The 25,190-nt window shown below is 44.6% G+C and overlaps 1 protein-coding gene across 6 annotated transcripts in view; it reads left to right on the top strand.

Moving 5' to 3' along the window:
• RBMS3 (RNA binding motif single stranded interacting protein 3) overlaps positions 1 to 25,190 on the top strand; it is a 2,259,106-nt gene that overhangs the window by 1,814,806 nt on the left and 419,110 nt on the right. For all 6 annotated transcript variants that reach the window (XM_069648793.1, XM_069648794.1, XM_069648792.1 and 3 more), the window contains exon 8: positions 13,193 to 13,239. In XM_069648793.1, coding sequence (XP_069504894.1) covers positions 13,193 to 13,239 — 47 coding nt within the window. The remainder of the gene's footprint in view (positions 1 to 13,192; positions 13,240 to 25,190) is intronic.

The raw sequence follows: 25,190 nt of genomic DNA on the forward strand, positions 1-25,190 counted from the left end.
CAAATGTCCTCATACAATCTATATAGCAGTGGCATTGGAAAGAGTACTATTTCTCCAAGTGATATGTAGCAAGTACATGTACTTGTAAGCCTATGAGTGCATCCCCCCACAGCACTTCTTTGATTTTCAGCTATGTTCATGCTTTATGAATGTCATAATTACATACATACTTGCCTATGGCTGTGATGGAGGTTGAGCTGGTTATTGTTCAAAATGACTTGGAGGTACAGCAATGGTGGTGCAGTATCACAAAGGGAAAATAGTGTCTGCCTTGCTACCGATTGGGCACAGAAGTGGGCTCAGCGGATGGGATAGGTGGTACGTGTCATCCATTAAAATGTTTGTGAATTTGTAAGAATGCCTTGTAAAAGTAAGGTATTCATCACCATGTGTTTTAACCAATAGATGTGCACACCAGCAGATGGATCAATGTTGCGCCAGTGAATGTAATTAAAAGGAACTGCGAAGAGTTACCATCTACAAGGTTATGAAAGTGTTTGCATTTTTATTTGTATTAATAAAATCATGTGGGTAATTCTGAGGATAGGCCTGCTAATCAGACCCATCTTTCATACTGTTCTATGCCTGAAGCATATTGCACTCATGTATATTTTGCTATGACCAGTCTTGTGACATTTCTAGCAATTGCTCTGCAGTGGCAGGAGGGCAGGTTCAAAGGTCACATGTGCACCGGGAGGATAGCTCAGCGGCAACGTTCTTGACTTGGAAGCAAGACAACACGAAGCAATGCAGGTTCGATCCCCGGGGCCACGCTTAGAAATCTCTGGGTATTTAAGTGCATCATAAATAAGCAACTAAGACAAAAAAAAAACAATTATGCAGCTAAAACAAAAAAATATATATACCTGTAACAGTGCCTCGATGCCCGCGGACTGTGTGAACGCTTTAAAAATTCAAAAATAATTAAAAATAAAAATTCTTGACCGTGCTGTAATGCAGAATTTCAACAGACAGAGGTGGCTTTTTAATCTTTTGCACCTCTGATCAAACCATAATAATTTGTTGTCCTACTCAAAGTGGTGGCATGATAAATAGTAAATATAATCCATGTCTGGTTATGACATGGTGCCTACTGAGTGCACACAATTATACAGCCACAACATTTGGATATCGTAGCACTGTCAGCCTCCTGAGCAGTGATCATGCTATGACAGAGCTAATGTGGATTAGATGTTGTTGGTTGTTTCTACAACTGCCATGTGTGACAACGGCTAGTACGCTACTTTTGTGATCCCCCAGAAAAGACCAACATATAACAAAGTTATACTTACACTTTGAGGATGATCACTGGAATATTTTTGAAGTCAGAAAACAATGGAAAGGGTGGTGCTACAGTAGCCAGAAGATAAAGGTAGGCTGAGAGAAGGGTTCCACCATTTCGGTTTCTGCTGGGGCTCTCTATCATGTCCTGCCCCCACCCCTCTCCTATCTTCCAGCACACAAAGGACTGTGGTTGTGATGTCAGAATGGAAAGGGCATTGGTTACTCCAGCCTGGATTGTACCCAGGCTAGCTTTGGATCATCTGCTGTAGCAATGACCTTCATACGACCAGAAAATCCTGTCCTTAGTTTATTCATCGCTGGACTCTGAAAGACAAAGGACTTTACTGGAACTCTGTTGGGGATAGAGCTTATTCCAAATTCCACCTGGCACCTTGGTGAAGGTCAAGTTTTCCAAGGCAGAGGAAAGCTCTGTCCCCTAAGTATCCCGTGGGATAAACAGGGGTGACACTGCTGTTGGTCCAAGGCTTTGCTGCTGGCTGTGCAGTGGCACCAGCATCTGGTCACTGTAGGTGCCTGATAATTTGCTGTACTGGAGGTGCAGAATAAAGGACTCACCTTGTCTTTGGGGCCTCAGGATGTGCTCTCCCAGTAACCTAGAAGTCTGTAAGTAGCTGGAATCTTGTTTTGCCACCTCAAGAATTCTTCGGGCATGCTTGTCCATGCTCACGGCACTTTACGCCGCTACAAGATTCCCTGTGCTACTGTGGTACTCTATGTTCTTCCAACTGATCTCCTCTGCAAGCCATCCTAACACCAGCTTCACCCATTGCAGCGGACTGCAACCCCAGATCACTGGATAGGTTCTACATAAGTAACTCACTCAAATGCTGACTTGACCTGCTGGAGGCGTTGCTTCGCTACTGCCTCAACCACCAAACCAAACCATTGGAAGCAATCTACTTGACCGCCTCGACACTGACTAGTTCAGATGAGAGCTAATGCTGCAAACTGATTGCATGCTGAATATGCATTGGACTGCACAACTAGATCGTCTCGACACAGGCTTGAGTGCAGCAAAGAACCCAGCTGCCCAGAGGCAAGAGACACACAGTGTTTGAAGAGTCCCTTCCACCCTAGTCCACCTTACAAGTGGTGTTAGTTCACATTCACTGACATTAATAGGAGTCCATTGTTATTTTGGTAGAATTACCATTGGCGGTAATTCAGCTGGCAGTAATTTCCCCCTATCTGGCCATTTTTTTGGCAGTAAAGCAGAGGAACTACCCCCAGCATTCTGCTGGCGGTTTTTTCATCTGGCTTACTTCTAAACCCTTCGTTTGGTGGTTAGGTAATGTGGTGATAATTATCAGTGCATTTGGCCACACCGCCAAACTTGTAATGAGGCTGAGCGTGCTGTTTTATTTTTAATTAATAGTCTGCATTCTCTGTGTTTCTCTTACAGGGTTGTGGTCTCTAGTGTTTTCAAATAGCTGATTGCTTTGATTGTTTTCATTAAAGTCCCTTTAAATGGAATCTTGATTGGACAGTCTTTTATTTTTGGGACACTACTAAAATGTTTTGTGGTGCAATGGAATCAGCTTGTGCCCTTCCTGAAGGATATAGTTTGCCCTCGGCCCACCTCACCTTAAGAGGCGACTGAGGTGTACCTGTTGGGCTGTGCCTGTTTCACCTGTATGATTGGGATCCCCACTGGTGTGGGGCTGAGCAGGTGGTTTGGCCACTACTCATCCCTGTAGTCCTGCAGAGCACTAGTCATTTTGTCACAGGAACCCCCACATTAGTGTCTACAACATGGGTTGCTTTTTTGAAAACATTATGAGACATAGCGTTCTAATACATTTATCCACGGTATGTTACCAAGCATTATTTGTGCCTTTCTCATATGTTTCTATTTAGGTTGGCCGAAGCTTGTAGTTCATGGCATACAACTAGCAACACATGAATTCCTGATAGTATCTAACCGTCCGCTACTCCGCCCAACCCCTCTGTCTCCCCAACATCCAACCAATCATTCTACCTTTCTGGGCATTTATGTACACTACTGATTTCCTAAGTCGCAATGCACTAATACCATAGCACAGCTGTTTCCATTTTCAAAAGCTTTCACTATGGTGCACATTCATGAATGGAAAGCGTATCCCAAAAGGACTTACTTGCACTGCAGAGGTGTCTGGGGAGGATAGCTCAGGGGCAACACACTCTCCTTGGAAGCAAGATATGTGGAGAAACACAGGTTCGAGCTCCGGTTCCTCCCTTTGAAACCTTTGGGTATTTAGCACGTTTTAAATAACTAATTATAATTGACATGATTCGCAAAGGCAATACAAAACACATTCCTCGAACTTATGTTTTATAGGGCACTAATTAGCAAAACCTCAAGGAAAGCTGAACAATTTGCACTTCTATTTCATGTTGTATATTTTGGGAATGTAGTTAGAAGACCAGGTGTAAGCAGAGGTTCTCTCAGGTCTTAAATAGGGGCTTTAATCTACTTGACAGAATCACTTTGCTCATGTGGTTTATAGGGACCACCAGGCAAACACTGGTTGGTGGGCGCAAGCCTACTCCCCCAATCTCCTCCCAGGTTTGAGAGGGCGAAGCGATCCAGAAGCAAGCAGAGGCATTCCCTTTGATTTCCCCCAATGACTGGGAGAGGGGTGGGAGAGGGGCTCCACATTTAGACGTGGTGGAAAGGAAGCAGAGTGGAGGCAGGGCAGGGGCCAGCCAGAGGCAGAGCCTCCCCCAGCAGGTGACAGCTCCATCTCTAAATCATACAGCGAGGATGGCAGAAGGAAGAGGGTTTCTGCTTCCTGCTTCCTGCCACCAACCTCTAAATGAAGGCAGTGAAGGGGGTGCAAGTGCTGCTTTCCTTTTGTGAATAAAAAAAAAAAAAAATCACTATTATTAACACATTCACCAGTTCTAATGGTGATGCAGAGGTTGCTCATCGTGTATGCATGTTGTCTTTGGCAACCTACATCCTCTCCTCTCTTGTTTATGTAATTCACAATTATGTTGGGTCCGCTTTGCAGCGATTTGCTGAAGTCCAATTGTGTGAGGCCACTCAGCGCCCAGTGATCTTCCCCCAATCACCAAATGGCAGGAGCCACCATCAATTATGTCAGCAGAAATAGTTCTAGTCAAAAAAGCGACACATAAACTCCTTGCTGCAGAGCCTCGAAAGCCATTGAAAAGGAAACCTGCAGGCCCACGTGTACATCTTAAATGATCTGTATGTTATCTTCGCTAATGTATGTACCGACTTGTATGTAACCTGTATTTCTAAGACCACTTGATGGGCGGCTTCGTGTAACCCTTAAATAAGCCTTCTTACGCTCCGTTTTAAAGCGCCTCGATGCCCTTGGGCTACAGTGCGCTCTACAAATGTAAAAAATAAATAAAATAAAATAAAGAAAGAAAGCAACGGAGACTAATGGGCATAAGCAAGTGCCATCTGGGAACTTTCAAAGCTACACATGCATCTTACCTTGTTTTTGGACAAATTAAATATATTACGCTGGTATGTTAAAATGCACAGGCTGTTCAAGTCCCATAGACATCTTCATCAGTTGGTGGTCATCAGTGTTTTTAGCATAATATTTTCAGTTACTACAATAAAAGGCATCTAAACTTGGATTGTGTTTGATTTTAAAACTGGACTACCACCGCATCAACACATTTCTCAGCCACAAGCCTCCCGCAGAAGATACTGGCCTTTAAAATAAGTGAGGGCTGGAATCTGAGAGAAGCTGCAGGAACATACGACTACATATTGAATTGGAAGATGTCGGGGAGATGTCTGGCAGCGCATGAGATGTTTGTATGAGATTCCGGCATCTTGCTCTGCCCACACTATCATAATTGATTTAATTTTCAGAGGCCCATTGGGACCCCAGATACTCAGAATATTAGGTAGACTACCACATAACATGCCCCTTTTAGCACGCTCCTGTGTTCCCCGCAGTACTGCCCGGGCAGCACAGAGGCACCGCTTTCAGATCAAGCGTGTTGGAGCATTGAGTGGCGTGAATATTAAGTTACATGGCAAGTTCTCCCATCGATCTTCCCCTAGTCCCAGCTAGATTGGAGGACTCCGCTCCGGAGTCCTGATCGGTGAGGCTGCAGTTGCCCTGGGGCTGTCGTTGATGGGCTGCAGCTCGTCACCATTTTCTGATTGGCAACCCCTCCGCCTCCCTACCACCACCGCCCCATCTCAGACATGAATTAGGAGGTACTCGGCCAAGCCGGGGGCCATTTATCATACAGACGCCGCGTCCCGGCGATGCTTCCCTGCAGACGAGCAGCACTTAGCTGTGCTTCATAACTCTGTCTGCATTTCCCATCCAGACAAGGCCTGTCGACTCTTTCCGCAAATAGGTGTCTAGCCTCCGGTCTGTAATATTTCCTCTAGCCGGTCTCTCGGACATATCATGGACTCGGAGGAAAGGAAATGGCTCAGAAGAGAAAGATAGCTGGCACTGCTGCTTCATGCCAACATCACTACACCCCCATTGACATATTTCACTACAAATATGAATTATTATACTATTACATGTGTTTTCTTCCTTCCTACCTGCTTTCGTGCATAACAGTACATGGCCTGTGGTATGACCACATGCGGTGCACCCCCACTGCAGTAAATGTTACTACTATCTATGCTAACCACCTGTCAATCAAATTGCACATATTGATTTTGAAATGTATTGCAATTCTCCTTTGGATCCCAACATGTAAATGGTCTGTTAGGCCGTAGGCCAACCCGTGGAAGAATGGACATCCGTACTCTGGAGGACTGTGATTGGCTCAATGCATTTTCCAACTAAATGGATGGTTGTACCATGCATTCTGATAGGTCAAGCCATTACCCTGGCGTGGGCCTTCAAGATACACGAGACCATGTGATATCTTTTTGCAAATCCTAAATTGCCTTTTGCCAGCGATACATTTTGTATAAATTGGTACCAAAGCACCTGCCCGTCTTCCACACCACAGCACCCCTTCTCTAGTTGGCCTTCCTTTTTGTCATTTTTCTGTAAATGTTTGTTTTTCTTTCTCCATCTATTCGTACATTGCCACATTGCTCCTGTATGTATCATTTTAGGATTTCACTCTTGTTTGAATACAATGGACCTGGGCCACATTTTCTTTAGACTTCATAATGTTTATTTAATCTACATATGATGTTTTCTGCATGGTTATGCCATTTCATGTATGCTATTTAAATGTGATAGTTATCCCTTGACTGCAAATCTACCATGTAAATATTTAATTCCAAAAGCAATGTTTAATTCACCACTGTAGGTGAGAGCAAGGATAATAATGGCACATTTGTATATAGTTTTTCTTTCTAGATTTCGCCGTCCTCTGGTAGTGTAGTTTACAGGTTATTTTTTTAATTTAATTTTATTGCTCATTTATAGAGCGCTTAATACCGGTGACAGGCTTCTAAGTGCAGGAAGCTGCGTTGCCCGTTGCCCCTGGGCTATCCTTCCTCCCCCTTTGTGAACCCTGAATTCTTATTTGCAGCTATAATGATAGTGCTTCGAAGTAAGAAGACTACAAGGCGTTCCACTACTTAGACTCCAGATATATACAATATGTGGTGTTCTTTCTGCTTCGACGGACACTCTAGTTATGGGTCTCGGATAGATTAGATGGGAGGGGATCCCGCTAGGATATGAAACTGTGACTTCAGGCCCCATGTAGAAACTATCGGGGGAATGCCTAATTTGCTGGGATATCTTGCCCTCTAGGTGGTGGTCCTTTTAATTAGATTTACTCAAATACAATTCGAAAGAGTCAATCAATGAACGTCAGCTGTCATGAGAACATGTCACTTTGAACTCCCTAGGTGTGGATGTCTGGCTGCATGTCTGTGGGTTCCCAAAACCTAACATGTAGTAATGCTGTCTTTGAAATCTGACCCTGCATTTTAGAATTATGCAACACGTAAAGCAGGCAGTTGACTTTGTATACTGGTGAGATCGCCCGGCTTTTCCATTTTAGTTGTTAATTCATAGGAAAACCTTTGTTTCCAGGTTCAGACTGGGGCATACCATTGCGACCAATGAAAATGTGGCCCAAAGTTGCAAAAGGCAAGGCATTCCTTTTGAGGCAGACTGTTTGAATTGTACCCAAGCGTGGTGGGGGCCAACGGTCTGCACAAGTGACTGACCACTAACATGGGTCAGCTTGAGAGACCCCAAGAGGACTCGTGCCTGCCAACATGCACCATTCTAGAGATGCTAGTTCAATTGTGATAATTTCCTTGGCATTCTGGGACTTCTAGTTCTGATTTTCTTAGTATATATGTAGAATAATCCATTTGAGCCACGTCATACATGCCACAGACCACCTCGTAACCAACGCTTGAAGTACATCTCCAGTTTAAGCCCTCAGCAGCAAGGCATTGTGGGTATGCAACTGATCTCAAATGCAAGCCTTTTGCTGCAGAACATTGTCTTCGTCGTACAGGGCAGTGCTACTTTATTCTGGTTCTGAGCTGGAGGTGGCGTGTGTGACTTGGCTCAAATTCATCATTCTACTTTCACATTTCACGTGAAAGGGATTTTTCATGCCTTTTTAAAGCTTGCATAACTTTGCTGGTGTCTGATATATATATATATATTTGCAAGGAGGGACGTTAAGTTGAGAACTTAATGCAGCAAAAAGTCACCTTAACTTCGTGCCCCCTGTTGTGCAGCCTATGAACACAAGGATGACATCTTAGAGGACATCCCTGATGACATCACAGGTGACATCACTAATTACATCATCCCACATTAGATGACAACACTTACCGGCTGTGGCCAGTACACACGGCATTCAGCCATGCCCACTGTATAGTTTAACGCATTAAGGGGCCACTAGCCATGGCCTTTGGTCATGTCCAGTGGCCACAGCATTCGGCTGGGCGCACTGTATATTTTACAACAGTAACCAGACTCTACCCGTGGCCTTTGGCCATTTTCACTATATAGTTTACCACATTGAGGGGCCACTAGCCATGGCCTTCATCCATGGCCAGTGGCCACACCCTTCGGCCACCCCCCTGTATATTATAACACATTACGGGCAGTAGCTATGGCCTTCCGCCATGGCTAGTGTTCACGGCCTTCGCTGTGCTCACTGTTTATTATCAAACACTAACGGACCCCTAGCCATGGCCTTTGATCTTGTCCATTGTACATTTTGCAACTCTCATTGGCCACTAGCCATGGCCTTCGTCCATAGGCAGTGGGCATAGCCGTCGGCCATGCCCACTGTATTTTGTAATACATTAAAGGGCCACTATCTATGGCTTTTGGCAATGACCTTCAGCCGTGCCCACGATATAGTGTACACCACTAAGCAGCCACTAGCCATGACCTTTGGCCATGCACTGTGTCCATAGCCTTGGCCATAGCTAAGGCCATGGCCTAAATTGTTATTTAGTTCAGCAAAGCTTTTATTAGGTAATTCATAAATGATATTATGTCTGATACCATCACAGTGGTGTTATATATCATGTGAACAGTGATGTTACCAGTGATATCATCAGGGATGTGATCTGTGATGTCATCATTGTGCTCATAGAATGCTCAACAGGGGGCGTGACATTAAGGTGGCTTTAGCTGAGTTTCAGGGGTTTTGTGTTAAGTTATCTTTTTTCCTTGAATTTCAAGGGTTTTGTTATTCCATAGATTTCTTTTGCACCACTGGCCATGGCCTTTGGCCGTGCCCACGGTCTATTTTAAAACACTACCAGACCAATATCTATGGCCTTCAGCCATGTTCACTGTCCATTTTATAACACAAACACACCACTAGCCATTCCTCTACCCTCACTTCATTTCACGCTTCCCTTAAATCCCTCCTTCTCCATTCCCCAACCTTGAAGCACCCCCCACCCTCTCTACTCCCCCCTGTTTCTCCCCTCTTTTAATTCCTCTCTTCCCTCTCCCAGTACATTCCTTCTCCCTTCCATCTACACTTATTCTATCCTTCTACTGCCCCCCCAACACTCCTATTCCCACTCCTCCCCCCCACTCTCAGTTAATTGCTCTTTGCACTGTTTTGTAGAATGATTCAAGTTGTAATCTTGCTCACAATGTTAATTGTTATTATTTCTCTGTATTTGTTGTTCCATTGTACAGCGCTCAATAAATCAATCAATCAATCAATCAATCAATCAATCAATCAATCTATCTATCTATTGCCATGGTCAGTGGGCACAGCCTTTGGCCATGCCCACTGTCCATTTTAATACACTACCAGACCAATATCTATGGCCTTCGGCCATGCCCACTGTCCATTTTAGAACACTACCAGACCACAAGCCGTGGCCTTGGGCCGTGCCCACTGTCCATTTTAAAATTCCACCAGATCACTAGCCATGGACTTGGCCATGGCCAGTGGGCATGGCCTTCAGCAGTGCCCACTCTATATTTTAAAACACTTGCAACGTATTGCTCAAAGACATTCATCAATCAAAGACTGAATTTGGCCTGTTTTGACAGATGTATTGTTATGTGTAAAAGATGGCAGGCTTTGAGAACTCACAAACGTCTTAGGCAATGCACAGTGAGAGTACATTATTTGCCAAGGATCAAACACTTCTATTAAGCAGCGTGCTAGAAGCACCTGGTTTTATGGTCGCTCTCTTGGTGATTGTTGTAATACATCGCACTACCCCAACTAACCACATTTAAGCAGCAGGGAAAAGTGAAATCAAAAGCTGCCACCCATTAATGTATGCACAGTAAGTGAACATATATCTTAAAGTGAAATATACAGATTTAGTTCAATTGACCTTCCCCTTAGAAGAAAGAGCGTCAGACAAAATAGCATCAGACTTTTAAAAAAAGTCATGAACACCAGAAAAATTACTTGAGAGAGGAAATGTTCTAATAAATATGCTGCCAAAATATAAAAGGTGCTCACCTTTTAAACCCAACAATCTGTAGTGAACTATTCCCTGGAAAACAAAATCCCAATAGGAAATAAGTGCTTGTAGTCTTGTGGGTAAGTGTCCACCCTGAGAACATGACAACCTGAGTAAAATCCTGGTAGTATATTGCATTAGCAACCTTGCCAACTTTAGAAAAGCCCAAGAGGTTGCGTTTGCCCTCTGAAAAAAAGTTACACTGTCCACCCACGTGTTTTCTACTGTTGCCCTGAAAAGCAGACACATTCAGGGGAAAATAATGGCACCAGTGCCCAGAATTGCAACCTCTCTTGCCATAGCCTAGGAAAATACCCATGACTTACTTGCCCTCTCACCATTTCCCTTCCTCACCCACATGTCTGGCTTTCAACAATACTCTGCTCTATAAAGATCCTTTGAAAAGTACACATACCATAGTGTCATTCAAATATATACATCCTTATAGAAGTATGTTAGATAAAAAGTGTACCATTGTGGCATTATTCCCCCCATCTTGACTGTAAGACTTCAAATACCAGAATGCAATTCAGCAAAGGATAAAGGATAAACACATGGTCTCTCAGAGCTCTGGAAGAGCACTGGGAATATAGAAGATATTTAAACCAAATTTGGGGCATATTATATATAATAAAACACATTACATCTGCATTGTTTTGTTTAAACCATGCTACTCTCAGTGCATTCTAAAGGTCAAGCTGTCATGAGGCCCACGTGAAAATAGCGTATTTCTTTGGGTAATGAGCTGCGAATAAATGGAGAATTGCATATCCCACTTACACATGCAAGGCCAACTAAAATAGGTTATTCTAGGTTTCCTCACACATGCAAGCACATTTTTAAAAGAAAGAATGCAGATGGAATGTGTTTTTTTGTGTGTTATGAGATATTTAAAACTAAGCAAACACACGGCATGCAAGACTTTCTACCCTCCGTGCAGTAACTGGGACTGACACTGCTTAGCTTCAAAGTGAGAAAGGGGTCGTCTCCCTCAGGCATGTTGCTCCAACTGGTTTTGTAAATCATGCTCATTTATTAGGCAACATAGCCTGAGAGGGCTAGACCCTTCCTCACTTTGAAGCTAAGCAACTTCGATGCAGGTTTCTACATGGATGTGAATCCCATGTCATTGGCAATGGCGAGTGGACTGCAGCTATGAACTACAAATATTTCTGTTATTGTTGTACCCACGGGTATCATTAGTCCATAGTAAACTAGACATCCAGGTCTCCCATTGGTGCAGTAACCAGGACCGATCCTGCTTAGCTTCAAAGTGAGGAAGGGGACAGTGCCCTCAGGCCATGTTGCTCTAAGGGCTTAAGTGGTCTTGTAACTTGTGATAATTTATTAGGCAACATGGCCTGAGAGAGCTGACCCGCTCCTCACTTTGAAGCTAATCAGGGTCGATCCCGGTTACTACATGGATGGGAATCCTGATGCCTAATTCCAGTGCATGGACTACAGGCAGCGTAAGCTATGTGTAGTTTTATAGAAAATGCCTGAAAACATATTTATTTGCCCCCCTAGGCCTTCAGCAAGTGCCACAGCTCCTCCCACTGCCCAGATGGCCTCCTCACCTCCACTGCCCTCTCCCATTCCTCCCACAACACATGGGGCCTCATTGCGAGGAATGCAGTAGGGGTTTAACAGGGCCGGTAGAGCTGCCGGCCCTGTTAAACCCCTACCGCCCCATTTTGAGGTCTCCTCACGGAACCCGCTAAGGATGCCTGGTTTTATCAGGCGTCCTTAGCGGGTCCCGCGAGCAGACCAGGATGCTAACTGGCCCGTTGTTAGCATCATCTCCATTCCCATTGAGCCCTATGGGCTCACATGTGAATGGAGATGTACTGGGGTCGGCTTCCCTAAATGGGGAAATACCGGGCCCTCCAAGGTCGGAATGGCCCGGTAATTCCCCATTCAGGGAACCCGGACCCGGTACCCAAAATGGGGGTAACCATGCCGCAAATAGCAGCATGGCTACCTCCATTCTCGTAATGAGGCCCATAGTGTTTCTGTGACACAGTTTGCTTTGAGATGTTGGCTATGTGTGGTATAGCCTAGGTTACAGAAAAGCTTTCTGCTGCAAACTAAGTCCCTAGACCCATCCAACTCCCAAATTTCACTTGGTGTCCCCTTGCCTCCCCTCCACCTCAAGCCTGATGTCAATTGCATGTTTTCTGACCTGCAAATGGCTGTTTTCCTGTTTTTCATTTTCGGGTATTCTCGGCTAAAGCTGCAGCTATGGCTTGCATCTAAACTATAAAAAGCATGGCGGCTTTATCTTTTCTGAAAACAATGATCCTGCATTGCACCATGGGAGATATAACTATTTTTTTGAGGAGAAAGGAGCACCCCCTCCTCGATCAAATATTTTTAAAATTACTCGACAGAATAACCCAAAACCACAAAAAGGCTTTGAGTCAACACTTCGTGCCCAAGTTATTTCGAACAAGGTACAAATGCGTTAGCGGTTTGGGCTGTGTGGTCCGGCTAAAATTGGCCTTATTTGTCTATGGGAAAATGAATGTGAATTCACTGTTATTGCCAGATTACCACCTTGGACTAGAAGGTAAATCCTACAGATTCTGAGATGGGGTTATTCCCCATTTTAGAGCCCCTTAGAAATTCATTGTGGTTTGGAAAAATGGTAATTCCATCTATGGTAATTTCCCTATTTCTAAGAGGAAATTAAAGGAAATGGAAATGTCTCCCACCAAGTGCTGGAGGTTTTTCCTCCACTTTACCTACAAAGTCAAAATGTTGCGGTGCAGTAAAATTGATTGCAATTCTGTTAATGCCACATTTTCCCTGCACTGCAAAACTCCCAATAAGGCCTGATGAAAGGAAGAGCCTTCCCATTACAAAACAGTTGGTAAATTAAGTTGCTTAAAAATTGCGATGCAATGGGACTGATGACATGATCTTGTGATAATGCCATTCATATTGTCTCATGAATTTTAGACTCCAACATCTTTTGTTTCTCTTTCTTGAAACTGTGTCCAGGCTGGCATGGCGTTGACCTACGACCCTACGGCTGCTATGCAGAATGGGTGAGTAAAAATCAATTTTTGAAACATTTTGGTAACCATGTATGGTTGTCCTCAGCCAAAACTGTCCTTTACGAATTTCATGTGTGAAATGTTTAATTACCTTCAAGTGTTACTCTATGATCTGATCTGTGATCTGATCAGCAGTGCACAGGATGAATGTGAGGCTTCCCAGAAATGACTAAGGAAATGACTAAGGGCCCGATTCATGGAATTATTTGCATGTAAAATATGGGATTTGTGTGCCATTCTGCATACAAAAGCCTGTTTGTCGATTCATGGAATTAACCGCGCAGTTCTTTTTCGTACTATGCAGGGACTTGGCGTCGGCTCGGCACTTCTCTTCAACCGGTCGAGTGTCTTGCACGAGACATGATGCAGACCATGGGGTAGGCTTTGGCAAAGGGTGTAGTAGGGGCAGAACCTGGAAAATGAGGAAGAACAAAGGAAAAAGTGGGTGTTACGAGGGATGGGCTGCAGCAGTCCATAGGACGCCCACAAATCTGCACGACAAAGCGTATTCATGGATGTGTCCAGGCAACCTTCCACCTGAGAAATGCCCATCCCTCATTCTCTCCCCCACCCAAGGCAGGCGTAAATACGCTTGCACATAGGAATCACAGCACAGAGGTGGGTTTGCATGTCGGATTTATCAGTGCATGTACACACCGGGGATCTGATCAGACTTAGGGGTATGCGTATGCATTGTAGTGTGGTGCAGGAATGGTTTACAGGGTTACGCACGCATATTTTCAGAGTTTTACCCGAGTTACGATAAATCATACACATGTTGTCGGGGTGCCAGTAACAGTTACGGGGGATCCAGCGCAGGGTCCCAGAGATGCAGGCCCGCTTGCAGGGGACCCCACGCACTGTTTGAAGAGTGTGTATATTCGTGCCCGGGAGAGCACGCAAAAGTAGCTTTTCTGGCTATTTTTGCTTTGCGTGGGGCATGTCGGGCATTCTGTCCACGCCTTGCGTATACGGTTACTTCGTGCAGATAATTCCATGAATACGCGGGCACGCATTTTTCATTCTGCACGCAGGCTCGCTCAGTGTCATCCTCGGTGTGTGGCCTTTGCCGGATAAATGTGCACTTTCCCATGAATCTGGCCCTAAATGTTCGCACCTGGTAAGTTTGCAAAACATTGGCTTCAGTAGTTTAGCAGCTTTTCTGAAATTAGCCGGTGGGCTCCGCTGCATCATATCACCAGCCATTGATGAAAGTCCTCACTGCCTGCATGGCTGTTTGCCTGAACTCCCAACACAAAGGTCAATAAGTGCACGACTTGACAATGTGTGACGTTTAGGGAGGTAAGGATGCGTCACTTACCGTAATTTAACCATTTCTGGAGTTTTGATATGTTGTGCTGCAACCATAATGTCCCTTCAATTATTGGTCATTTTTCTGAATTCCTTATGGTCCAATCTATACGTCACCTATATATGCCCTGTGAAGTAGCGGTGCATGTCATTGCTTCCTGGAAACATGAACTGAAATGGAAAAGCAGGCCTAAAACAGATCACTGCACTGTTATTCGCCATTTCAGTGCCTGCACTGCCAGGGTGATAATGACAACACTGAAATCTGCTCTCACAGGTGCTGTGTGAACTCTGCAGTCCCCCCTCACTCCCCTCTGCTGTTACCCTACGCCCTGGCACATTAGGGGTGGGGGGTAAACAGTAGAGGATGCATCAAAAGCTGGTCCTCACGGGGCAGCATTCAAATTGTACCTGAATGTAACTCAACCCACAGAGAGTTCTAAAATCGAACTAGAGGGCCACCATTCCAGCACCAGCAGAAAGTGAGGCAGCCCCTGCAGGCCCTGCTGGTGGATAAAAGGGCTCACTTTCTCATGCAGCCTATGGCTCCCCATTCACCAGCATGGCATCAAGGGCCTGCCTCACTTTCTGCTGTCATTACAGTTGGATGTTGGCCCTCCAGTTCCTTATTAGGACTATGTGACAAAACCTCTTCATATACCATTCCAGCTTTCTTTAATCTTTCTCTTTTGTTCTATTCATACTTGTTTCCACCATTCTTAATTGAGTCCATTGCTTAGTAAGTACAGACATTCGCCCAAAGGACATCTAAGCGGTATCACGGAAGGTAGAGAGATAAGGTAAAATGATCAGTAATTCTACACTCGTTTGAAAATAAAAATCCTCAAACATTTCCAAATTTCCCCCAAATAAGTGTTCTTAGATTCCATGCTCTTGCTCTATGTTCTCTCTTTTTTTTGCTTCATTCTTTTTTTCCCCCTTCCGTTTATTGTGTTCGTCATCTCCCTCACCCGGTGGTTTTACCTTTGCTACACTTTATAAAGATGTTTTTAATAACGTAGACTGCCATTCGCCCTCACTGTGATGCTGTAGCCATTGTATTCGACATCTTACATCTGGAGGCGGGCAGCACATGACTTTAGTGCCACGGCGTATCACGCTGCATTTACATGTGTTGAGCGCGAGCCTCAGCGTCGACGGCAGGGTGCGACTGGCGGTAATAGAGTTTCTCTCTGCTTTAATATTCTCCTATTTGCCGTCTGCATAAAGGTTCCCAGCAGACATGACAGATAAATTGTGAACTGCGCCGAGTAGATGAGAGCAATGCATTTTTCATATCAGGGAAGGCGGCGCCGCGGAATTACACAGTGGCTGTAATGGATGGTTCGGGGCTGTTACAGGCTTGAAACAGAGGCGAGGGAATTGGTGAGGTGTCAGGGCCAAGGGAGCCCCCGTGCTGCGGCCTGTAACAACGGCGGTCCTGCATATTATATCATGAGGCGCTGGTCCTTTCTGCAGCACGAAGGAGTTTACAACATCGTGTAGAAAAAAAAATAATGCAATCACACACGTGCATTCTCTCTCCTCCCCACCCCTCTCTTCCTCTCTCTCTCTCTGCGTACCTCCTTCTGGTGCTCGGCCTCTCGCTCCCCCCCTCTCTCTCTTCCTCTCTCTCTCTCCTCTCTCCTTCTGGTTCTCGACCTCTCACTCTCTCTCCCCCCCTCTCTCTCTCTCTTCCTCTCTCTCTCTGTTCCCTCCTTCTGGTTCTCGGCCTCTCGCTCTCTCTCTCGTTCTTTCTCTCTTCCTCTCTCTCTGCGCCTTCCTGATCGCCTCTCGCTCTCAATCCCCCCCCTCTCTCTCTCTTCCTCTCTATCTCTGCTCCCTCCTTCTGGGGTTCTCGGCCTCTCGCTCTCTCTCCCCCCCTCTCTCTCTCTTCCTCTCTCTCTGCTCCCTCCTTCTGGTTCTCGGCCTCTCGCTCCCCCCTCTCTCTCTCTTCCTCTCTCTCTCTGCTCCCTCCTTCTGGTTCTCGACCTCTCACTCTCTCTCCCCCCCTCTCTTCCTCTCTCTCTCTGCTCCCTCCTTCTGGTTCTCGGCCTCTCGCTCCCCCCCTCTCTCTCTCTTCCTCTCTCTCTCTGCTCCCTCCTTCTGGTTCTCGGCCTCTCGCTCTCTTTCCCCCCTCTCTCTCTCTCTTCCTCTCTCTCTGCTCCCTCTTTCTGGTTCTCGGCCTCTCGCTCTTTCCCCCCCTCTTTCTCTTCCTCTCTCTCTCTGCTCCCTCCTTCTGGTTCTTGGCCTCTTGCTCTCTCTCCCCCCTCTCTCTCTCTTCCTCTCTCTCTCTGCTCCCTCCTTCTGGTTCTCGGCCTCTCGCTCTCTCTCGTTCTTTCTCTCTTCCTCTCTCTCTGCGCCTTCCTGATTGGCCTCTCGCTCTTTCTTTCTCTCTCTCTCTCTCCCCTTCTATTTCCCTCTCTCGGCTTCTCCTCTCTCTCTCTCTCTCTCTCTCTCTCTCCTTCTCATTCTATTTCCCTCTCTCTTGTTCTCTCTCCCTGTCCTTCTCTCTCTCTCATACTGCCCCTTCCTGTGTGTCTCTCTACTTCTCTCATTAGCACTCTCCTTTCTCTTGTAATCACTATCGCCTTCTCTCTCCCTCATTCTCTCTCTGAATCTCTCACCTTCTCTCTCGCCTTCTCTTTCTTTTGTTTCCTCACTCTTCTCTTCCCTTGCTCACGCTCTCCCCTCTCTCTGTCCTCTCTCCCTCCTTCACTCTCTCCATCTCCTTCTCTTATTTTTTTATTTTATTTTATTTATTCATTTATTGGGTTGCCGAAAGCCCACGGGAATCGGGTGCTATAACAAAAACACAGGTACAACAGTACTAAATGGGACAAAGCCTGATTCATGGAACGTTTTCCGATGGGACTGCACCATTATAAAACACTTCCATGAATCAGGCCAAAGTCTCTTCTTCTACCTCTCTCGCTCGCCATATCACTCTCTCCTCATCTCTTGCTAGTTACGTCTGTCTCCTCCCTGCATCCTTCTCCATGTGTCTCTCTTCTCCTTCTTCTCCTCTTTCTTCTCAAGCTATCTTTCTCACCTCTCTCTGTTTTTCTCCATCTTTCATTTGCCATGTCTCTCCCTCCTTCTATTCTAGCTCCTTCTCTCTCTCTCTCTCTCTCTCTCCCATTCTCTCTCTCTCTCTCTCTCTCTCTATGTCTCTCTCTCTATCTCTCTGTCTCTCTCTCTCTCTACTGTTGTTGATACCAAATGATCTGTTTTATTGCAAAAAGCAAGAGAAATACCGGACACTGGCACCTCATTAGTGGAAATGCATGTCTGTGTGAACGTTTTTTGTGCATGCCAAACACAATTTGTGCATGCTGAACTGACTTCGCAGAAGTGTAAATGCAATGCGGTTTAATTTACAATTGTGAAAGCACACACGCCATTTGGGCATGCGCAAAGTGCTTTTGTGCTGCAGCATGTTTTTGTTAACACAGCTACAAGCAAGCTCCATGCTTGGTGTGGGGACTAGGTCCACTGACCAGACTACTGGAGCTTGCTTGTAGTTGTGTAAATCTAGTGACGTAGGGTTAGGGGGTCACATATCTAGGTCAGTGCTTCCCCCCCTAAAGTGTGAGGTCTGTGCTTCTAGAAGCCACAGATGCTGAGTCCTTTCACAGCTCCGTGTCAGAGCCGTGCAATCCAGTCTGGGGCAGACACTCACGCCCAGCCTCTCGTAGTTTAAAGTGCCTGGGGCAGTACTTTCTTTGCCGCTGGAGCTCTTTCTTGGCCCACCCACTGTTGCATGGATCCTGGGTTTGGGCTGGACCTCTGGGTCATGCTGATAACTTGCACCACCACCTGGAGTCACTAGATCAGGTATCAAACTCTTCGATGCAGGTGATGCCCCGGGCTCTGTTGTGCGTCCCTCCAATATAGGCCGGCCTTTTTTTTTCCTTCGGCCAATGATTTTTTTTCTGTTTAGCCACACAAATGATAATTGGCTGCACGACCCGTGGAGCAGTCTTTGTAATAACCTCCCACGGTAGCTCTTTCAGGGTAGTAGGACTCCCTCTTTCAGATTCGTCTTTCTTCTCTTCCTTTTCTCCAAGATGTGTTCCTCCTTGCCATGACCTCGTGGCACTCCTTCCTGTCCCTTCTCTTGCCCACTTTATTCCTCCAGGGGTTTTTGCTTCTTTCATTCATCTCCCCCTCCTTAATGTTTTATCTTTCTCTCTGTCCTTTCCCTGTTTCCACTCTATACTTTCCCTCTCTTGACTCCCTTCCTTACTCTGGGTACTCCCTCTTTTCCATGCCTCCTCCTCTCTTGTTTCACCGTTCCCCATCCCTCTCTCCTTTACCTACGGGTGCTGCTTTTTCCACCTCCTTTCCTCCTTCTTTCCTCTGAGAGCTTCCTTTCCTCACCTACTCTCTCCATCTCCCTCCTTCACTCTATTCTTTCCAAGTGGCTGCTCGGTCATTGCGCTCTCCTGATAACATTCTTTTCTCCTATTTCTTTCTCTCTCTGTTTCCCCTCTTTCTCTTTCCTCACTCCTCACACTTTGTGTCACTCTCTCTCCCTTGCCTCCACTCTCCACTCACCTCTCTCTTGCTTCATATCTACCTCAGCTCTTTCCCCACTCTTTATTCCTTCCTTCTTGCCTCTTCTCACTCCTTGTTACACGTCATCTCGACTCTCTCCCTAGCTGCTCTCTCTCCTCCTTTCCAAGCTTTCTTTTCTCTGCCTTGTCTCCCGTTGATTGTCATTTCTTCTTCTCGCATCTGCTCTCTCGTCATTCCACCTAACCTCTCCTGTCTCTCTGGCTTCTCAACATCCTATGCACTCCATCACCTAATTCCCACTCCACTGACCGGCATGAATGCCTTTTTATAGCCGGGGGCGCTATGTTGAGTGTGCATTGGGAGCACCTGTTTACTCTGAGCATTTACACACCATGATCAAGTGTTTGTCCGACCTCCCCCCTCCTTCCACCCGGGTGAAATCACTGCACCTCGAAAGCCTGTGAGGTAGTCCGCATCTCCCTGGGCTGAAACCAGGAAATGGCAGGTGTGTAGCCAGGATTGTCTAACAAGTGGGGCCTGAAGCTAATTTAGTTTGGCCCACCACAGTGACATTAACATCTGTAAATGCCCACACAGTGCTGCTAAGGGGGCATTTACAGATTTTGGGTGGGCCTTGCCCTCTCAGGCCCCTACTCTGTCTACACCATTGGGAAAGAGGCCCCACACTCTTTTTGCCTCAGGTGGCCTTGCCATATGCCTGACCCTGCCATGACACCTCAGTATCCTCTCACTGCTCGCTCTTTCTCCGCCTGTACCACTCCACTCCTCTGCCCAACTCAGATTTGTATTCTTGTTCCTGGTTCTCTCCAAAGATCAGGCAGATTGTATTGTAGGTATTTTTCTCCACAGTTTCATAACCATGCCCATTAAACCATGTAGCCCACCATTCATCTGGGCGCTGCTTTGGAATCTGTCAGCCATCTTGAAAGCTGTGTTGCTTACCCTCCTCATGAGTCTTGAGATGTGGATTAGTGGATTAGACCCTGGGGGACCTTGTCATACTGTCTCTGGGGCCAGTATTGTGTAGCAAGAGGCAGTCCCTCGCCCTCTCCCGACACACACACCAACACCCACACTCTTCTCAGTGATGGTATCATACCATCACTGTTAATCACATTTCTGCGCATACCAAAATGCAGTATGTGTGGGGCGTGGTGGGTGCTGCAGGGGGTCTCCCCCCACATATATATGCAGTGAAATAGTGTAAAAAACAAAGTCTGCATTTTGGTATGTGCAGTAATACATTTCAGTGATCAAACAGATCCCTCAGTGACTCGATCACAGTTCCCAAATACTGGGTATGACAGAAGTAATTGTTAGTGTTTTGAATGTAATGATTTCCACCAAAGAAACCTAAAAATGGGTTCATGATACTGAGACTAGCACAAACAAATTGATAATGTCACTCATAACTCTTGTCATCAATGAGTGTGTTAGGGCTAGCAGTCATGGATGTAGATGCAGCTCAGTGAAAAAGCCCATCAACTGCCTAGTGAGTCGTGACATCCTTACAGGTATAAAGAATAGAGCATTAGGGAGAATGGCCTTACTGAGGTGGATTTCTGAATCCCACAGAAGAGATGTGAAATGTGAAACTTGGAATTGGGAGGCATCATGGGGGAATTGAAGTGTGATCGCGCACCTCGACTCAGAAGCCAAAGGTGGGGTATTGGCATGGGTGACCCTTTCTATCTCCTGACCTGCAAAGCCAACCGTGTGTTCATCAAAAAGGAGTAAACACTAAAGGCAGCTTCTCCAACCAACTTTGACACATGCATAGACTGCTAATGTCTCTGGTTCTAGTCTCCAGTTGTAGGGTAAAAAGACAGCCCCATAGCAAGAGAGATGAAAAGGCCAGGCTAGGCCCCATTGTGAGAAGTGAAGCTGGCTCAGTGTGGAGTTTCATTGAAATATAAAAGCCAGTACAAAACAGTGATTTGAACAGGAGGCCTAGTGAATGAACGATAATGGGCCTCCCTCCATTATGTTACAATGTACAGGCATTCAGCCTGTAAAGAGTGTGACTTAAAACTGGAATATTGTTAACTGTAGCTGATGGATTCCAAGTACATGGGACATCACATATGCTGGCTTTGTGTAAATGGCCAATTTGATAGATTCAAAACTGCAACAGTGCACCCAGAAATAAAAAGACATTTGAAATCCTGTGCATCTAGAAGCTCAAAAGGAGGAATGATGCATTACCTATGAAAAATAAAGTCGAATGACAAATTGCCTTCATGAGGAATAAAGAGACTTATTTCAGCACATGCAAATGAAAACATTTATAAGTGAACTTTGTTCTGTTTATACAGTATATAAATAAAGATTGTATTGTGAACAATGGGCCCTGGTGCAGTATTGAAAGTTATGTCTGCACAGTGGGTAAATTAAATATGCTAGCCTTTCAGAATTGTGAACTGCACATTGTTTTTCTCTCTGAGTTGAAACTTTGACCCTAAGACCTTTGGGGCTGGGCCCACCAAAGAAACAGGTCTGGTTGTCAATTTAAATGCTAAGATATACAAAGAAGTAGATTGAAAGTATGGGGTTTACAGATAACATGACCATCATAAATGGCCTTTAAGGTCAGGTTTTACATACAAAATGCATTAGCTCTGAACAAAGACCCTTTGAAGTTCAGGGGAAAGGGTACGATAAACATTGGTTGAGCAGATGTCTGGTCACATGCTTCAGGAGAAATGGAAACTTGAAGTGCCATTGATTAAACATTGAACACATTTCCCTAAATAAAAAGAGCATTGTGTGTCCCATCAAGCCTACCCCGGGTTAATTTAAAGGGGATAAAAAGCCAGCTGGACCATGTAAAAACTAAATTTTTGTAAAGTACATAACTTAAGTTATGATCAGAAGTATGATTCTGGCGTTTCATAAATCTGAGGAATTGGAGTTATTGATAGAACAGTAGACAGTGAAACTAATGTTGGAAGTATGCAGTGTTGTAGTTGTAACTATTTTCGGCGGACCAGCAAACCACACAAAACAGCGGCTCTGCTGCCCTTCCTGGGCAGAGCAACTGTTTTTTGTGGTTTGCTGTTCCGCCAAAATAGTTACAACTACGACACTGCATACTTCCAACATTAATTTCACTGTCTACTATTCTATATATATTCATATGTTTATCTGAAAGATTAAGGGAGGTACCACATTGTGAGATTTTTCAGAACACAAAATGTAAAAGTCACATGTCACTTTTGGGATGACAAACGTTTCTCCTCCCTCAGACTACATCATACATATCTCCCAACTTCTGATCCCATCAGCAGCCAGTGGGCATCTTGGTGGGAGGTGACAGGAGTGTGCTAGTCAATGCTTACCATGGGAATTATGACCATGTAGTGTCATCAGCACTATAAGAGGGCATGTTTGCATCAGAACAGGGCTTTTCACTTAATGCCAGTAGATAGCCTGCTGACTGACGCTTGCAAGGAACAGCTAGCAGAGAGGCCTCAATCCATTAATTGAAGACAGTGACAGATAAATCTAGAAGCTAGCTGGGACCCCATCAGAGGAGCAAAAGAAGTCTGGGTGCAGGAGAAAATCCCTTACTGAAAGCCCTTGACCAGATATGTGCTGTCCTCAGATGAACCCTGCTGTTTTCCCTCACCAAACCATCCCATGTAAGTAGACCAATCCAGAAGCCATCAATTGTGTGGGGAGCTACCGGACATATCCCTTTCAATTAGTGTGTAGGGGGGTGAAACTGGGTAGGCCCTTGGCACATTGTATTCAATCCAATTCATTTAATTCCACTGTAGAAATCCACAATCCACAATCATAATTTAATGTTTCGAAACAAAGTAATGTGCCAGATCCCTTAAACGCATTTGTTCATTAGACCTAAGTTAGGAATGAATTGCCATATGATTTAAACCTTATTTAATACTATAACATGGTTGATTGTACATTTCCTGCCTAGTAGAAGCTAAATGTTGTCCATTACAACTGTGTTCGTACCGTTCCTGCCAACACGTGTTTCGACCTACAACATTAGGTCTTCATCAGGGCTATTGTACAAATTAATAGAACATAAATCATACAAAAAGTTTATTAGAATGACAGTCATTACCAAAAAGGTATTTGTACGAACCAAAACGCCAGTTCACAGACTAATCACAAATACATGGTGGAAGAAAAAAATGAAAAAAAACTTTGTGTAAGGTTAGTCATCCCATTCATCATACGTACTTCTCATTGCCAACATCTTAATATTATCATAAACATATCCCACATACCAATTAGAATAAAATGTGACCATCACTTAATCATTGTACCTAAAATCATTTATTAAACTCGCTCCTTGTAGGTAATGCACTGGTGCAGCCCCAATTATATTACCAGTTACCATGTGGGTGTAACATGTGATTCTATTAGTCATAACCATTCCTCACCCTCCATGAGAAATAATAATACTGCATATTACCTTTCTCAATAAACTTGCACTGTTCTATTTTATTCTACACCTATTCAAAATTGGAATTCAAATTAATTTAAACCAAATCCTCATATTAAGCCATATTCCAACCGGGTTTCTTAATAATTCTTGACTTACTTGCAAGCTCTATACCAATTTATTACTTGTTCAATCTCCTATTCTTCAGAGTGATCCCTCCATTCAGCAAAACCTGTATTCATCAATTACAATTCATTAACTTGCAACTAATGTGTTATCTTACTCTTCACCTATTCAAACATACATTGCCAAAATATTTGGAACCATAACTCTTTAGTTAGCCATATACAAAACGAGTATCTTAATATCTCTTGACTTACTCTATTAACATTAGCAATTGACTAACTTGCCACTAAAATGCTAGTAATCCATATTAGCTCGCAGGATAACTCTCAGACATTGGATTATAGCACTAACTCCCATACTCACATTCGCCGCTTTCCAAACTGCGTGGAAAATCAACCTATCCATTTAAATTTCCTTGTGTTGGGAACTGCCTGCCTTAGTCCTTTCCATTAAATTGTGGGGAGGGGGCAAGCTGTGTAGATCCTTAGCACATTGAGTTGAAATTAAATTAATTAATTCCCATCTAGGAAATCATGGGATGAGTGTTAGAACCTGAAAATAAGTTCCTGCCCAGTGTGTTAGAATCGGTATATAACATAAAGACTTGGGTGACTGTTCTTCTGAAACCCCTGACTCCTGTCCCAAAGGGGGATGTCCATAATCCCCAAATAAGTAATCCTAAACGCTACCTTTCAAGTGAATTTAGAAGGTACGAAACCAAACATCCCATTTATTCTCAGTGATTCCAAAGTCAGAATTACAAAGCCTTACATCTCATTTGTATGTGTGCTGCAACACGAAATTTCCCATGTATCCCCTTGTATCCCACACCAGAATTACCAAGCATTGCTTTTCTTTTGAATGTGTGTTGAAAAAACGATTTCCATTGGAGTTCCTTTTCCCACCCTTGCCTGTTAAACAAAGGTTGAAAACCGATTTCCCCATTCGAGTTCCTTTCCCAACTGTGCCTTTCAAATGAAAGCTTAAAAACGAAATTTCCCATTGATTCCCTTGCCTCCCAAACCAGAATCCCAAAGCACTGCCTGTCCTTTGAATGTGTTTTGCAAAAACATTTTTTTCCCTCTGTATTCTGAATGTTTAATATTGGTTAAACTGAATTTAAATGTGTTGTTAGTTTTTAATGCATGTTTCAAAATGTTACCTGTGTTGTTTGGATAACAGAAAGTACTGGGGAGTCGTAATATTGGGTTTTGCCACATCGTTGGTGGCTGCTATTGGCTGCTAGTTTTCTTTGTCTGACCTTAAGTAAATAAATAAATAAATACATATTCTTACTGTACACTGGTCTGGTTCCCAGTCCATTGGTGACACAGGGTATGTGTTGTAGTGAGTGCGAGAAGGGTAGAAGGCCTCACCAAATTTGAATCTGTAAAGCGCTTTATTATGAGCCACCTTGCTTGTGGGGGAGGGTGGTCACTGAGTTCAGCGTGACCACCTAATAAACTGCAACACAGCTGTAAATGTGGAGGTGGGGGGAGGGGACACATGAGCACCTATGAACACGATATATAGACAGCCCTTTGAGGGC

The sequence above is a fragment of the Ambystoma mexicanum genome, chromosome 2q, assembly GCF_040938575.1.
Source record: "Ambystoma mexicanum isolate Mex_15411 chromosome 2q, UKY_AmexF1_1, whole genome shotgun sequence".
NCBI lineage: Eukaryota > Metazoa > Chordata > Amphibia > Caudata > Ambystomatidae > Ambystoma > Ambystoma mexicanum.